Source organism: Apteryx rowi, unplaced genomic scaffold (assembly GCF_003343035.1).
Source record: "Apteryx rowi isolate R43461 unplaced genomic scaffold, aptRow1 scaffold_251, whole genome shotgun sequence".
Taxonomy (NCBI): domain Eukaryota; kingdom Metazoa; phylum Chordata; class Aves; order Apterygiformes; family Apterygidae; genus Apteryx; species Apteryx rowi.
Window position 1 is genome coordinate 52,707 of NW_020448875.1, and position 16,578 is coordinate 69,284.

Here is a 16,578-nt window from a genome sequence, read left to right on the forward strand (position 1 = left end):
TTTGGGGGGGGTCTCTTGGGATTCCCAAACCCATCGGGGGGCATATGGAGGTGCATCAGGGTCCCCAAACCCATGAGGGGGCCTGGGGGGGGGCATCGGGGCCCCCAAACCCGTAGGGCGTACGGCTCTCTGCATACGTCTATACTGCAAACGCTGCTGTTTGCACGGCCCGCCGGCTTCCCAGCTGGAATTACGGTTTCCGTAGAGACCAAACATCGCATATAACCGGGAGCCAAAAGCAGACGCAAGGGCAGGATCTGCCCCCCCGGGGACCGTCACGGGGGGCTTAATCACCCGTCGCAACGTCGGCGCCCAGAAACGGGCCGCAAAGCCGGCGAGCGTCGCGGCTCGGGGCGTTGGGTTTCAGGAAACGGCCCGGGAGGTTTTTTTTCCCTTTCCGCACGGGGCTGGGATAAACCCAGATTTCGACATCGCGGGGTTTCCAGCGGGACAAAAATGCCGTGCTTTTGCCCAGCTCGCCGCGGGAGTCGCCYGGGGAACCGACGGCCCCGGTGCCTCCTCCGGCTTCGCGGAGGCGGCTCGCGGAGCAGCAGCCCGGAGAGGTGTCGGGGCTGCCCGGAGCCGGCTCGGAGCAGCCGGTCGGGAAGAAAATGGCTTTACCACCTTTTCTGAGCGACGGCGAGGGCGCTGCCGGAGCCGCGGCAGGCGGGCGGGCGGGCGAGCGAGAGCCGCTGAACAACCGTAAAAAGGTCTTTATTTCTCTAATAAAACATTTGAGGAAGCGCAGGCGGCAGCGGCTGGCCGGGCTGAGCCGGGCGGCGCAGGGGCGGCAAGTCCGTCTGTCCATCCGTCCGCTCCGGCAGTGCCGAGGCTTTGGGCGAGGAAGAAGCCGGGCTGGCCAGATGCCGGGGAGGAAGGCAAAGCCGTGCGGGGAGGCGAGCAGGGCAAGGCTGCGTTCCCGCGCTCCACGTTCCCGCGCTCCGTGTTCCCGCGGCCCCGCGTTCCCGTGCGCCGCCCTCTCTCCCGCGGCCCCGCGCAGCTCCGGCCGCGGCGCCGGCGCTTCCGCGGGCGCCCGGCTGCGGCGGCTCATGGCGCCAGGCACTTGACGCTGGCGTCCTCGGCGTGGCCGCAGTTCGTCTTGCCCCAGCTGGAGAAGCTGCAGTGCAGCAGGCTCTCCTCCGTGCCCTTGCAGGAGACGTCGTCCATCCAGATCCTGCCGGTGCCTGGAAAAACAGCGCTGCCGTGAGCCCCCGGGGCCAGCTTTTCCCACGGGACCGCTCGCCCCGGCCGTCCCTGCCGCGTGGAGGGGAAGGCGGCTGCTGCTGATAGACTCAGCCGGGTAAATCTCAGCCGTAAACCCAGGTGAGATCCTTTGGGAAAGTCTCCACCGCCTCCACCCTCTTCCACTGCTTTCAGGGTTTGGGGGATCCCCGTCCGCTCCGGCTGGAGGAGCAGCTCCCCACGGACCGTGGGAGGATTTTGCGCTGCGCAGAACTTTTCCCCGGGGCTTTGGGCGAGGGAGGCATCGCCCGAGCGCAGCCCCGAAAGCAGCGCCGTCGCTTCGATTTAGGCGTTGTGCAGGAGCCTGCCGGCTCTCCCGGCATCCCAGGCCCCTCCCGACATTGGGATCGCCGAGGAGGAAGCCGAGCTCCCCCACCTCGCCCCACCTCCCCGGGGCGGCGATCGCGAGGATGCAGCCAGCACCGTCCGCTTAGCTCCRAGCGGCCCCACGCTCTCCTCCACGTGCCGGGAGGCAGCCGCCGAGCCGGGAAATGCCAGCTCCAAACCCTCCGGGCGGCGGATCTGACCTCTGGCAAGGGGGAACGGCCGGGACCACAGATACAGGATTCGTCAGCTCCTTGGCAACTCYGAGCAATTGGAAAAAAAAGGCAACTAAAACCTTAAAAAGTACCCGAAGGAGAGCTAGCCTAGGCAGAAACACCGCAACCAAGCGGTTTGGGGGCAAAGGCCATCGTTCCACCTGCCAAAGCGTTGCTGACGTTTCCGCTAGGTTTTTAAAGGCCTTTTATTATTATTATTATTATTATTATTATTATTATTATTCTAAAGAGAAAATGGATATTGAGAGTTGCGTCCTGCTGAAAAACCAAAGCGTTTGTCCAAGGAAACCCCGGGGGCCGCTGGGGCTGGCGCGGGACGGTTCCGCTCCGTTGGCTCCTGCCACGATCCCGCCGGCAGGACGATTTTGGCTTTTGCAACCAGCACTCGGCGCTACCAAAAAGCCTCGTTGCCACCCGGAGCCTGAAAGCCATGTCCCTGGTTGTCCCCTCTCCGGGGAGGACCTCCTAGCCAGGTCAGCTCGTGCGTGTCCGCACGGAGCTAACGCGGGCCGGGAGAGAGCCGGGATGGCGCTTGCACAGCATCCCGCAGGCAAACGGCAAAATATTTGCAGACGCCCAAGGCTGGCGGTGAGGAAGAACCTGGAAGAACCTCAGAGCTTCTGTCCTCCTCGCGGGGGAAACGCCGGCCGCTTTGGGGAGGTCCCTGGTTTATTTTCTCCTTACCTTGGCCGAACCGCGCCATGCGGTACACCTCCTCGGCCCCACGGAAACCCAGCATGCGGCACACCACGTCGCCGTCCTTCTTGTCCCAGCCGTCGTCGCACACCGTGCCCCAGCGGCGGTCGTAGAAGACTTCCACCCGGCCCTCGTGGGAGCCGGAGCCGTTCACCAGCCGGATCATCCCCTCCTCCGCGGCTGCCGCGTAGGAAGAGACACATGTCAGAACGGCCAACCGCCTGCCCCGTGCCCACCTCCGGCCACCCCCGCGTCTCCCCTCGGCGCCCGCGCGTGGGACCCCCGCACGGCTCCATCTCTTGGAGACCCAAGTGGGCTTTTGGTGCACCCTCCGCTGAAGGCCACCAGCCTCCGTTYGCTGAGCTGGTCCCCCCGCGTTGGCAATGCTGCTGACCCCAAATCCAGCCCCTGTCCCTGTCGGCATGCACAACCGCAGTACAGAGCCAGAGTCAACCCCAAGCCAACGTTGGTACGAGCCCAACGGGAGAAGTTCAGGTGTGAAAYGAGGAGGGAGGTCCGAGCAACCGCCAAGGAGGATTAAGATGGCAGCAAAGCCAGAGAAGAGTCTCCAGGCAGGATGAGGAAATGGGATCGCAGGTGATGGAGAGGGCCGAGCTCAGCCTGGCTCTTCCCGGTGCATATTCCCAGCCAGCCTGGAGACCTCAGAGCCCTGCACCAAGTCCACCTTGCCGAGGTGGACCTTGACTTCGTGTCCGAGGGAACGCTGTGGAGAGGAGGGGAAGCTCGACTTGGTCGCAAATGCCGAGTCTGGGGGAGGACACGCTCTTCCTCGTGCCCTCTGCTCGCCCACCCCTCAATTCCCTTTCTTTCGCTGCTCCTTCTTCTTCCACATCATCATCACCGCTGGCACCACAYGGGATCACGCATGGTCTTCCTTCTCCGTTGGCCAGGGAGAAGCACTGGGCAGTCATGATTTATTTGACAGGGGAAGGACTGAGGAGCTCAACAGCAAAATTAAACCACAATTGTTCTTCCTCTCCGCCCAGCCAAAGTCTCTTTCGGGGCTGAGAAAACAAATTGAAGTGAACATCCCGCAAATCCCATTATTCGGGATTATACACGGGTTGGATTTGAACAGAGAAAATAGCTTTCAGGCAGCTGGACTGGCCCTGTGACTCACCGAGTGCTGGGACTGCATCCGAGGATGGAATTTGGGCTCCCCAGAAACAAGGTTATATTACAGCTGGTTGAAGATTTTTATTTAAGGAAATTTTCTCAAAGCCAGCTTTTTTTTTTTTTTTTCCTATCAAAACACACATTCCCATTGGAAATGCTCAATGACATTACTTTTCAAAYGCTAAGATGAATGGGTTTTGGATCGCTGCATGAAATATTTCCAGTAAGACTGAGGTCTCTGCCTCGACTGCCATAAATATTCTGACTTTTGCTTTCTGAGCCAGAGTCAGAACGTTCCCCAGGTAGAGAGAGCTGCTGGGGCACTTGCGCTCCGCTTCCACCCTTTCGCCAAAACTGCTGCAAATACGGCGGGCAGGGCCCTCAGCCAGGCACCGAGACCTGCTCCCTGCCCAACCTCCAGCTCCACCTCCACCTCTGCTCATAATCACTCCTTGCCCATGAGGGGGATTGCGGGGAAGCCTCTCCTTAAATCTAAATTAAACCTCCCCTCGCTGGCTTGTAAGTCTGTCCCTGTCTTTTTCCTTCCAGCCGAAGCCTCGCAGCATAGGCAAACAGGAGCAACAACTTCTTATGCCCTGTGATTTTTGCTGGCACGTGGACCACGGCAGTCCTGCAAACAACAAAGTGAAAAGACCTTGATGCCAAGAGGTGACCATTGCAGAGGGAGCTGTAAAGACTTGGGTGAAATTTGACACTTCATTTCTTCAATATCCATGTTAACCAGGACTTCTCCTTCATGCTAGGAGGTCATAGGAGATGTGTTGGATAAGGTCCTGTGCAATGTGCTCTAGGTGACCTTGCTTGAGCAGGGGGGTTGGACTAGATGATCTCCAGAGGTCCCTTCCAACCTCAGCTGTGATTCTGTGGTTCTGTGTTTGGCTCAGACTCGTTTAAGTAACTTAGTCAAACAAGTTAGAGACTGCGAAGTTGAATAGCAGCCTAAACACCTGCCTTTTGATGGGCAAAGCTAGCCGAGTCCCAGCCCATGACACATCTTCTGGGCTGGAGCGGAGGGACACGGGGTGGGTGTTGCAGAGGCAGCATGATATYTAGAGACCAGGGCAGCGTTTGAGACCCACGGTGCTGAGATGCAACTGGTACTGCCAGCAGCTTTGGTACTGCCAGCTGGCTGGGACACAAGCAAAATTTCTTCATGGTATCAGTCTCCAGGTTTGCAACCCTTCCCTGGCTCACTCTGAGTTGGAGCAAGGCCACCCCTTCCCACGACCTACTGAAAGCGCAGGCCCTGCTTGGCTTCGGCGTACGCTGGTCTCTCGCTTCCAGGACCTGCTCAAGAATGGATCTGGAAACCCTGAGCATGTTTTTCTGGATCTGGGCAGAGCATCAGGTTCACAGAGGAGCCAAGAAACATTTCACGTCGTCTCTAAATTGTCTTGCTGATATTTTGCACAACCCCCCGTCTTGGGGCCGGCTGAGCCGTTAAGGAGAGGCTCATCTGGAAAGCTGCAGTGGTCCGATGGGTCAGAGGGCTTTCTACTGGTGTAACCTTTCTCAAGCAATGGAGCCATAAATTACACAGGTCATCTCAAATGAGTCCTGGTAAAAAAAAAAAACCTGTTTGCAATCTGGGATGGGACATTTCCTCCCTGCCCTTGCGCAGTTTTGCCGAGCCGTGCTGAACAGCTGCCTTGGATCACCCCAGAGATGGTGTCATCTGAGGGCCGGACGGAGTGACTCTTCTCGGCTGAACACGTGCATCGCAACCGTGGCCACCGCTTCGAGCTGCCAAGTGAGCTGCTGCTGCCAACCCAAGCTTGTGCCTGATTCAACACTGATGTCCCCTGCTTGCAAGTCGGTTCAGACTCCCTGCTCCAAATGAGCAAGCCATCCCCCTTGAGCAAGGAGAGCGGGATTCTGCCAGAGAAACCCAGGATCTGAATGTTTTTGGCCCTGCTCTTCACCCCGAGACACCGAGCCACATGACATGACCTGCCCCAGGTGTTTGGTGTCCCCTGCCCATGTTCTCATCACGGTCGCGCTTGGGGGGAGCTCCGGGTCCAGCACGAAGGCGAAGCCACCCTGAGACGCCTTGGGGCCCTTTCTGCTCTCCAGGCACCAGGAAACGCAGCAGCTCTGGGACCTCTCGGGGGGCTCTTTGCTACAGACAGTCCAAGGCCCTCTCCCAGCCTCCAACCTGAACCGAATCCTCATCATGACATCCTCATTTCCTCCTCCTCTGACTCCATCCATGGCCTCAACCCTGCCCTCTTATCTGTGCATTTACAGAGAGCAGCCCAGTCCCCTTCCAGCCTTTCTGCTTCTCGAATCAAGCCATGCTTTCCCGACCTCTCTTTGCACGGTTCCCGGCTTGCACCGGCTGTCCTATCCGTGTGCATCTGAGATCACAGTTTCTAGCTGCACATTGCTGCCAACGAGGGCTGCCCAGCTCCTCGCACGGCTGCAGCGATGCATCTTCAAGCAGGAGTCCTGAAGCCCACGGTCCTCCTGCCTAGCTCTAACTACACCTTGTCCCCTGGGCGCCCCTTGCTAGTCCATGGAGAGACACAGAGGGCGACTCAGCCCAAACCTGATGTAAATCTGAAGGTGACGGTGTCGCTAGCCTGCAGAGAGAGTAGGGCACTGAGGAGACATTGCCATGCTAATGCATTAACCAAGCACTGCCCCGAGCCTGCCCACCCCGGACGTATCTCCTAGCCTGGCGTGGGCCAACGTGCCTGGCCCCAACCCATCCCAGGGCAGGGATTACTGGGGGACAGGGTGGTTTGGATGGGCTTGTTGGGAGGGGAGCGCTGAGCAGCCTGGCCGTGCCAGATTGCCCCAGGTGGGCTCAGGACCGGAGGAYGGTACCAGCCACTTAATTCCAGGTACTTAATAATCCTGGCATCGACTGAGCCCTGAGGAATTTCCTAGTGCACTGAAACCACCAACCGCACGAGGGAATTACTTAATGCCAGGTCTGGCCCTGACCCACCCGGCACAGCCTGGCCCCGGCCAAAGGGACTAGCTCAGCATTTGCTTTGCACCACCAAGGTGCCTCCACGCAGATGTCCCCGAGACGAAGCCTGGGGGACGCGGGGCAGGTTGGAGCAGAGGGCTCACCGTTCCCGCTGCGGCGGCGGATAGTTTTGCGGGAAGCCGGTGCACAGAGCTAACGTGGCCCCGGCGTGTCCCAGCCTGCTCTGAGTCAGAGGAATCACTGCAGGTTGTCCCCACAGCCTCCTCCCAGCTGCTCCAAGCTCGCGTGGGACTGGGACGTTCCCGTTAATCGCCAGGGCGAGGGCTGCAAGGAAAGCGGCAGCGCTCAGCAGGCGCGAGCCCTGGCCGCGGCCCTTCCGTTTAGCCTCTAACGAGCATTAGTAAYAGCGCTAAAAGCAGCTGAGAAAACCCGGCGCCTCCAGGGTTTTCCTACCGAAGCGGCGCCGATGCCCTGCGACAGCAAATCCCGCAGCCCCGCCGTGCCCAGACCCCTCTCGCTGCAGCCCGCGGCGTCCCAGCCCAGCCCGGTCCTTGCTGCCACCCCGGCTGTCCGGAAGCGGCACCGGCGCCCACGGACACGTCGCCCCTTCGCCAGGAGCTGCTCCGAAGCGTTTGCACGGAGACGTCGGCACGTCCCGCGCTGCTGCAGCTGCAGAACTGGGACGGCTCTGGCGCGCCGGCATGGGCTGCGCGGGGCAAAGAGCCAGCGCCAGGGCAGYGAATCCCAGGGGATCTTTCCTCCCCGGCGTAGGCAGCCCTCGGGACCGGGACTTGGCCGGGCGAGCCAAAGCCACCGCCGCAGCCCGGTGCCGGGCTCGGCGCTGCCTGCGACACGGCCTGGCCCCATCYGCCTTGGAGCAGCATCCCGGCGCGCGGGGTTTTCCAGCTTTCCCTTTGCATCGTACTCAATAAACCCCGAGGTCTTCGCTCCTTTTTTTTTTCCCCTGTGCTTGTTTTCACCGCACCGGCGACTTCCAAAACGCTTCGAGCTCCCCCCTCCCCACCCGGCCTGCTCCCCCGCCAGCCCCCGAAAAGCCGATGCCAAGCAAGGAAGGAAAAGCTAAAGAGGAGAAATGAGCCCTGGTGGCTGCGAAAACAAGGGCCTGATTCTTTGCAGCTGCGGCGAGATATCGTCTCCCGCCTGGTAATTGAGACCATCTGCCCCAGCGAGGAAGCGGGGCCGCGGCTCCCTGCTCGCCGTGGGAGGAAGGCTCGGCGCCGGCGCTGCCCGGCCTCTCCTTCATCTCCGCGTGCCGGTCGCCCGGTTGGAGCTTTGATCCACGCAACCCAGAGATGCGCCTCCACGGCACCGGCCTCCGGGTGGGAGAGGGAACGGGCAGGTCTGTGCCGCCTCCTTGGCTGCCTCGGCTGTGCTCCGCTGAGCCGGAGAGCTCGAAGCTCTGGGATGTGCTAAGTGTTTTTTGGGGGGCCCCACCGGGAAACCGAAGGTCCTGCTGGGGTGTGGGTGGACGGAGAGGTGGGATCTCCTCCGCGCGTTGCCCCGCTGTGGCTACAAGAGATGCCAGAGCCTGGGACCGCGTGGGTCCCTCGGGTGCGGGAGCCGGGATCTACGCTATTCCAGCCAGGTCTGCACAGGCAGCTCTGAGGCATCCTGGGGTCTGGTGTGCACACGGCCAAGCGGCCGCATCTCAGGCCTTCGAGAGGTGGCAGCTGGGATGTCCCCAACGTGGCGTCCCCTGCCTCCTTCGCTGCTACTCCTGGCATTCCCACCGTGCTGGAGCTGCCAGCCCGTTTGCAGCACTCCAGGCATCACAGGGACACTTGTTCCCGAGCTGTTGGAGCTTGCTGATGAGCTGGGGCATTGCAGGAGATGCGTGTCTCCCAGGAGCATCCCACATCATTGGATCTGCCCACCTGGATAGAGTCTGTTCCCAGGGAGCCGTGTCCTCCTGCGCCTGCGGCACATGGCACAGGATGGGGCTGCTCAGAGCAAGAAGAGCGCCCAAAGCACGCCCTGCCAGGCCCTGCCTCTTCCCTCCACCGAGACCCTCTTTCACCTCCCGCTTCRGTTCCCCGCGACATGTAGAGCTTTCCTCTCGCCCCAGGGCATCGCTGGTTTGACCTCCTTCTGCCATCTCRTCCCTTCTGCCTTTCCATCTCCCCTGCTCCCGCTCTGGTCCTGCAGGGAGGTGGGGAAGGAGGGGTGTCCCAGGAAGGGAAGGAGAGATGTCCCAGGTGAGGAAGAAGGGATGTCTGAGGTGGGAACTGAGGGATGTCCCAGGCGGGGAAGGAAGGATATCTCAGGTGGGGAAGGAGGGATGTCCCAGGTGGAGAAGGAGGGATGTCCCAGGTGGGGAAGGAGGGATGTCTGAGGTGAGGAAGGAGAGATGACTCAGGTGGGGAAGGAGGCATGTCTGAGGTGATGCCTGAGATGGGGAAGGAGAGATGTCCCAGGTGGGGAAGGAGGGATGTCCCAGGTGGAGAAGGAGGGATGTCCCAGGTGGGGAAGGAGGGATGACTCAGGTGGGGAAGGAAGGATGACTCAGGTGATGCCTGAGATGGGGAAGGAGGGATGTCCCAGGTGGGGAAGGAGAGATGACTCAGGTGATGCCTGAGATGGGGAAGGAGGGATGTCCCAGGTGGGAAGGAGGGATGACTCAGGTGATGTCTGAGATGGGAAAGGAGGGATGTCCCAGGTGGGAAGGAGGGATGACTCAGGTGATGTCTGAGATGGGGAAGGAGGGATGACTCAGGTGGGGAAGGAGGGATGTCCCAGGTGGGGAAGGAGGGATGACTCAGGTGAAGAGGAGGGACATCTGAGGTGGGGAAGGAGGGATGTCCCACGCTCGGAGGAGACCATGAGCACCTCTGAGGTTTCAGGGGCGAGCTGCCCACATAGTGTGGCTGCAGCACGCCAGCGGGTGCACAGACCACCTCCAGCTCCAGCTCCACGTGCCCCGGGCTCCTTCCCCAGACAGGGCACAGACGCTTCTCYGGTTGCCAGCCTGGAAACCCAGCACCGGGCTGCTGGGGATCGGCGGGCACGTGCTGCTTTCGGCCCYGGAGGAGATGCCCGCTGGAGGCAGGGGCTCCGCGGGAAGGGGGCAAGACTCGACGTCCCGCTCCTGGTGCCCCAGMCCTGCTCCCTCGCACGCCACCCGTCTGCTCGCACGGCCCTTCGCACCTCTCCCAAGGGCTTAAAAACAGCAGTAACGACGACGACCTCTCAGCCCGCTTTCCCGCCCGGAGGAGGCGCCAGGCCCCTTTCCCGGTTTGATGCAACGAGCCCCTCAGCCACGAGACCTAGCGACCGCTCCCGCGCTTCGCGACGCTGCTGCGATTTATGCAGCGGCTYGGACTCGTTGCGCGGACAGAAAACACGACGCTTGGAGAGCTCAAGCTTTGCCCCCGGCGCCCTTTGCAGCCGGCGTTTCCCGAGGGGTTCGCCGGCGGGTCCTGGGAAYGGCGCCGGGGTGGGACCCGCGCCCGCTTACCCGTGTCGCCGCCGCGGTCCCCCTTCTCGCCCTTCGGGCCTCGGTCGCCTGCGAAGAGAAAGAGCAGGGTGTCAGGCGGATCGGTTTGGTACGGGTTTTGCACAGCGCTACCCAGCTCCCAGACAGCGCCGTTCATCGGTAGCCCCCAAAGGGCTTTATCCCCCCATTTTACAGATGGGAAAACTGAGGCACAAAGCGGCAAATGGCTCCTCTGYGGCCACCCGGGCGGTCGCCCTCTCAGCGGCGCTTCCTGCAGAAAGTCGGTATTTCCTCACGAGCCGATCCACCGATCCAAACCCCATTTCTGCCAAGGAGCAAAGCCGCCGGGGGGGGGGGGTGTTTCTGAGCAGCCGGGTTTGCGCCGCGGCTCCTTGCAGGCGGTGGCAGAGTTTTCCCCGCCGGGCATCGGCGCGAAGGCTCCCGCCAGCTCTGCGAGCCCGGCGTGGGTTTGCACCGCACGGAAAAGACGGGGGGGAAGAAAACTGGGGTGGAAGGAGCAGCTGGGACCGTCACGGCCTGGGTACGTCGCTCGGCTCCCGCGCCAATGCCGCCGGGGACGGCGCTGCGTGGCCGCTTCCCGCGAGCCCCTGCGAGCTGCGCCGCTGGGGTGCGGCCGGGCGATTTTTGGGCCCCGCTTTGACATATGCTCCTCTTTTGTCTCCGTGTAATAACAACAAACAACACACACACACACACACACACACACGCACGCAGAAATTTCTTATTAAAAAAAGAAAAAAAAGCGTGCAGGAAATTCTTGCCCTTTAACTTGGAGGCTCTGAGAAGCCGGGATTGCTCCCCTGGGCAGCCGCAGCTGTGTCAGATGGAGGAAAGCTGCCTGGAGCCTGCTCCGTGATGGGAACCAGATGACACGAGCCCGGAGAGAGAGCAGCGGGAGAGGGGCCAGGGATGCGGCTCGGCGGCACGTGACGCTGGCTGCGCCCCGGCTCCCGCCGGCGATGCTCAGCCGGACGCGCCGGCGTCGCCGTGCATGTGAGCAAGCTCCGACCGAGAGATTGCAAAGACGCGGTCGCGCTGCTTTCGCATTCCTCCCCAAAACGCTCCCCGGCTTCCCAGCTCCGGCGCACGCGCGCGCGCGGCCTCCCTTTGCCCCGCTGCTAAAGCAAAGCCACCGCTAAGAAAATCCCCCCCCGTGCCGACCGCAGGAAGGCTGCGCCACGAGCTCAGCCGTGTTATTGCTTGTCCCGTTCGTGTGCAAACCGCAACRGGGACAAATCAGAGAAATTCGGAGCTGCGTTATATAACGCAATGATCATATATATAATTATCTAATGCAACAACAGTAACGGGAGACTCCGACAGCCCCCGTGCGGGACGGAGCGCAGCTTGAGCTTACGCCGGCGACGGCTTCGCGGGACCCCCGCAAGAAAGCTCCGATTCGGCTCCTTTGTAAAACGAACCCGCTCCTGCTTTCCGACAACGCGGAAACGAGGACGCCGCGGGGAAGCGAAAGGAGCAACGACAGCGGTCAAACGACGGCAGGAAGCTCGAAGGCTGTTTAGGGACGTTTTGTTAGTCTTAGAAACACTTAAGGGAAAGGCCAAGGCTAAAAGGCCAGACCGGCTGGAAAACAAGGCGGAGGCACGTGAAGAGGCATCCTTCGGAAAGCGGAAGTCGGATCCAGCCGAGAAGGCTGGCAAAGAGCATCAATACCCTGGCGCAAACTGAATGCAAAACCATAACCGACCGCTCCAAGGAGAGATTTTTTTTTTTTTTTGAGGCACAGCTGGCAAAAGGCAGAAAAGGCAGCAATAACCCCCTTTTTTTGCAGCGGCCTCGGAGGCGGGACGCCGGCCAGACCCTCCGCAGGGCTCGCGGACGATCGAGGCGAAACCGGAGCGTAACGCAGCGCCGGAGCCAAGCACGTTTCTGCTCCGGCGTTGGYGAGGGGGATCCCCGCCGCCGCCGCGGGGGGACAAGCCTCTGCCCGCCCCGGCGAGGGCTTTCTCCAACCAGCGGGCGAAATGCATCGTCGCGAGTCTCTAGGGCCGCTCACGCTGCTCACCTGGGAGCCCCGAGGAAAAGCCGAGTATCCYGCTGGTGAAATACCGCAGTGCTGAAATACCAGCGAGGCCACCAAGTCTCTATTCAGGCAAAACCAGGCAGGTGCAAAATACGCAGCATCGTCCCAACGCAGCCGCTGCCGGGACAAGGCAGAGCTGGGCGCACGGCTCGGGCAACCGGGAAACGCCAGGGAAATTCGTTCTGACGGACTCTGGATCGGACCTGGGGCGTGCCAAAGCTGATAAACGCAACAAAAAAAAAAAAAATCCACGTACGCGTTTCCTCCCCATCTCCGACCTGCGCTACTGCATTAGAAGCTGCTTTAAGCTGCTTTTTTTTTTTTTAGCTTCAGATACATCTGGCACAGGAAAGACCTTCGTCCCAGTGACCTACTGCTACGGTGCAAACAAATAAATAGCGATCATGTAGGACGAGGAGACCCGGGGAAACGACCGCTCCAAACCGCAGCCTCTGCAGTGCCCGTGCGGTGCCGGGAGGAAATCCCTTTGCGAGTTCTCCCGGGCAGGTCACAGGCACGTAGGGAAGGGAAGAGCGCGGCGCGGCCGCCCCGGCTCAGCCCGCGGCTCCCGTGCATCCAACACCCTGCTTCCAGCAGCGGCCGGTGGCGGAGTATTTCCCGTTGCCTCTCTCCTCCTTCCCTAGAGTTTGCCTGGTCATGGGGCTGGTTGTGCTCGGATGCTTTCAGTGCACTTGTGATGGGGAGTCGTTCCGGATCCCGACTCCAGAGAGGGTTAGAGAGTGGCTTCTCCCTCATGCATCGCTTCGTACTCACTCGTGGRTTCCCCCGAGCCACCAGCCCATTGCTTCTGCTCTTGCATCTCTCAGCAGGGTGAAGACATCAGTATTAGCACGTAGCTGCTGCCTGCTGCTCTCCATCAGCACGGCTCAAACGCCTTTGCAAAAACGCTGAACTTCACCCCAAAAATGCAGGTGCCAGTGCCCCCATGGAGGGTGGCTTCTCTGCTTCTTCTCCTCCTCATTTCCCATCCCTCCCCTYCGACTTTGGTTGGTTGCTTTTCCTTCATTTCTGGTTTTCCCTTCTTCCCTTCYCTCTTTTCTTCTAAACAAGCTCTCCGGCAAGCAGAGGACAGCCCCATCGTGGCACAGCTCCCATCCGATTTGGCGCCTGTCCCTTCGGTTCAGGCCCAGCTCTCCGAGCTGTCAGGCCCCAGCTGGGTCTCAGGAGCATCCCTAGTGGAGGGCAAGGCCTGGCACYAGCTGGAAATGAGGGAGTCACGGGAGCTGGGCAGATCCAGCAAGACCAGGAGGAAAGCCCTGGTGCTGGAGTCGCTGCTGGTCCCACCAGGAGGGATGGCTGGTGCCTTCATCCAGCGACTATCTTGGCAATTTCTCACTGCAAGTAAATCAGCACGGTTGAGTCTAGGTTTGGTCCTGTTTTTTCTGGACGAACCAGTCGAGGTTTGCAGGATGCGGTGGAGCAGCATGATCGGGTGCCCTTGGTCTCTGGTCTGTGCCAATGGCCCCAAGAGCAATTGCAAACCTGCTGTACCGTCAGCAAAGTCCCATCCCTTGGGCAGTTCCCAGGAAGATTTCTGTGCCAGGTCCCGGTGGGGAGAGGGATGATGTTGTTCAAAAGACACAGACTGAGCCCAGATGGCTCTGTAGGGTCACGTCCAACCGCTGTTGGGAACTGTTGCCTGCAGAAGATGTGAAATCTCTGCTAAATCCCACTTCCACTCGCTGTAAGATGGAATTTAAATCATAAGAAACAGAAAGTATAATATTTTTCCTTCCTTCAACAATGCTGTGTATGGAAATCACTGGTCTGAAAGGGACCTTGAAAACAGGCACACTTTAAAGGTGCTTTGACTGATGTACCTTGGACGGATTTGCTGCTCCCTTCTTAATGCAGAGGTAATCCCACGCGACTGCTCACACCTAGAAACGTGCTCTGTTTGCAGCAACATGCGAGAAAATTCCTCCTTACTTGCACGTGGGATTTAGGAAGAGGATTTCTCTCATTTGCCATGAATTCATCTATAGGTTAGCAATCGCCTCTGTGGCTAATTTACTGCTGTTTCCTCGTGTTCCCTGTACAACGTTCCCCGAGGAAGGGTAAAGCAGGCTGATTTACAGTCACTTTCTATAATCATTTTCCCCGTTTGGAAACAAGGAAAATAATACTTTACTGGGGTAATTTTGAAGGATGGGACGAAGGGCAGGAAAACAGCAAAATGGAAAACGATGGGGAACGGCTGCTCCGTCGTGGAGAGGAAGAGCAGCAGCCCCACGGGAGGCGAAAGGGCTGGTGCACAGTGGTCAACGCTAGAACAGATCAACCCATCCCTGTAAGCGAACCCAGACCTGCCAGAAACACTGCTGCGGGGCTGTCGGGATGAGCAGCCATTGGATTTTCGGCGAGGAGGCTCGTCCGCCTTGACGTCCCTTCCCCCCCCGAAAAGGCTGTATTTCCCAGCGAGCTGATAGTTACCGTAGACTCAGAAGAAAGCTGCTATAGAAGTGTAAGACTAGTGCTGCAGGAAAACAGGCCTTTCCTTAAAGCCAGGGCTTGGACCGTTGCCTCGCTCCGTGTCTGTTTCCTATAAATTGCCGAGAATCCCATAAACCGTAGAAACTCAGTGCTCACTGCCAGAGTGTTTCGCTATTTATTGGAGAACGGTGGAGATGAAGCCCCTTTACCCGAGCACCCCTGACCTCAGGGAGTTTGGATAGGGAGGCTTTGATTCGGGAGCCGGGGCTCACTTGGGATGAGACATGTCCAACCCTGGGCTTTGCTGGCCACCTTCGTCCAGGTGGGTTAGAAAGGGGACGTGGAGGGAGGGACCCCTTGATGCAGATGGAGCTGGTGGGACCAGCAGCAAACACGGCTGGGAGGAAGGTTGCAAATGTTGCCCATCTGCCATGCTAGTGGCTGGAGACAGCGCAGGTGGCTGAGGAAGAGCGAGGGAGGTGATGTGCTCCCCGATGCTTGCAGGGATGTGGGTCTTGGAAGGGCTCCATCCTTGCGGTCTAGGCAGTCCCCAGCTTGAAGCATGACTTCATCAACATCCTCCATCCCAAAGAGGCATCTCCTCCCAGGGCTCGTTTTGCTGGGCAAATCTGGTTGTCAGGGTTTGGTCCTGATCAGCCTCTCATCTCGAGAGACCAGCGTTYACGAGGCTGAGGCCTCCGGCGCTTCCTGACACACGCACGGGCACTGGCGCTCAGGGAAAAACAAAAATGCCTTTAGCAACCAGCTTCAAGAGTGAGAGGGGGAGTGTTTGGCTGGGCCTGAAGTACAGTTTAATTCGCCCATGCTTCTCGCTATAATTTCCTYGTCAAGCCATTGCTTGGCATCAGCCAGTGAGAAAAGCCTACCTTCCTCTGCTCCAAGGAAAGAGAGGAAACCACAGACCCAATGTACACTGTGGTTTTGGTTGGCGAATCTCAGCGCAGCAGTTGTTTGATTTGCTGCCAGGAACATCTTAGCCACTGATTGCTTGAGGAGTCACTACCTCCCTCGCGTTAGCGCAAGGCTCTGCAGYGCTCACGGATTTGCAAGGCTCTTGCCCAAGCCCATTTCAAGGGGGTTTTGTGACCTCCTGCAAGACCGGGCCAGACGTTTTTACCCCACAGTTTTTGCCTTAGCTCTTCACAGCTTGGAAGGAGTCTTGCACCTGGGACACCCATATCCTTGCTGGGAAACTGCAATCTTAAGGGCTGGAGTTATCTCCAAAAAGGCAGAGAGAGGATATCAGAAAACAGGAAAACAAACTTGAAATACTGCAGTTTCTTTGTTCTTTCATCCCCACAGCACGTGCCATGTAAGGCTCTTTGCTCTGACAGCAGCCTCCACTTTGGGTAGCACGAGACAGATGCAGACTGGGAGCCAAGGCTCCACCAGCTCAGAAACACTGGGCTCCCTTCTGCTGGACGAGAAGGGGTGATGGAAAAAGCAGTGTTGAGTGCTTCTAGACCACAACACAGTGCACAAATATCAAACTAACCAGCCGTGTGGCCTGGAGAGCCATCTCCATCAGTAAATGGGTCTTGGCAGGTCAGCTAATGTCCAGATCGGGATGACTGGGAGACCGATGGCATAAATAGAGCCATCACGTCAGTAAGCCAGGTGATTACAGCAGTAACGGCTCAAGGGAAATAGGATCAGTCATTAGCGGGAGTGATGGTAATTCCTCCTGAAACCCCTCCAGCGCTGTAGTAATGTTTGGTATGAGAAGAACGAGGCGAATTGTGGAGGCTGCCATCAGAGCCGTTGGTGAGAACCAGGAACGTGTCTTGCTTGTGCTTCACTGTTGCCTGATGGCACGGACTGCAATGCAGCCCAGCCTGGTCTGGAACGGAGCTTCCCATCTGGAGGACACTGAGCTCCTGGCATCTCCCACCCTGCAGCACGGGGGCCAGAAAGTATCCAACTCTCAGACACTGATAATCCGCTGGCTGGATGCAGCTGGGCTGCAGATGGGAGAAGGCTGCTGCGTAGC

General features: G+C 59.3%; 1 protein-coding gene across 1 annotated transcript in view; it reads right to left on the bottom strand.

Annotated features, from left to right (window-relative positions):
- Positions 1 to 1,047: 1,047 nt before the first annotated feature.
- SCARA5 (scavenger receptor class A member 5) overlaps positions 1,048 to 16,578 on the bottom strand; it is a 35,760-nt gene continuing 20,229 nt past the window's right edge. Inside the window, exons 6-8 of the mRNA XM_026067002.1 lie at positions 10,070 to 10,117; positions 2,487 to 2,678; positions 1,048 to 1,184 (exon numbers count right to left, since the gene is read on the bottom strand). Of these exons, the coding sequence (XP_025922787.1) occupies positions 1,048 to 1,184; positions 2,487 to 2,678; positions 10,070 to 10,117 (377 nt within the window). The remainder of the gene's footprint in view (positions 1,185 to 2,486; positions 2,679 to 10,069; positions 10,118 to 16,578) is intronic.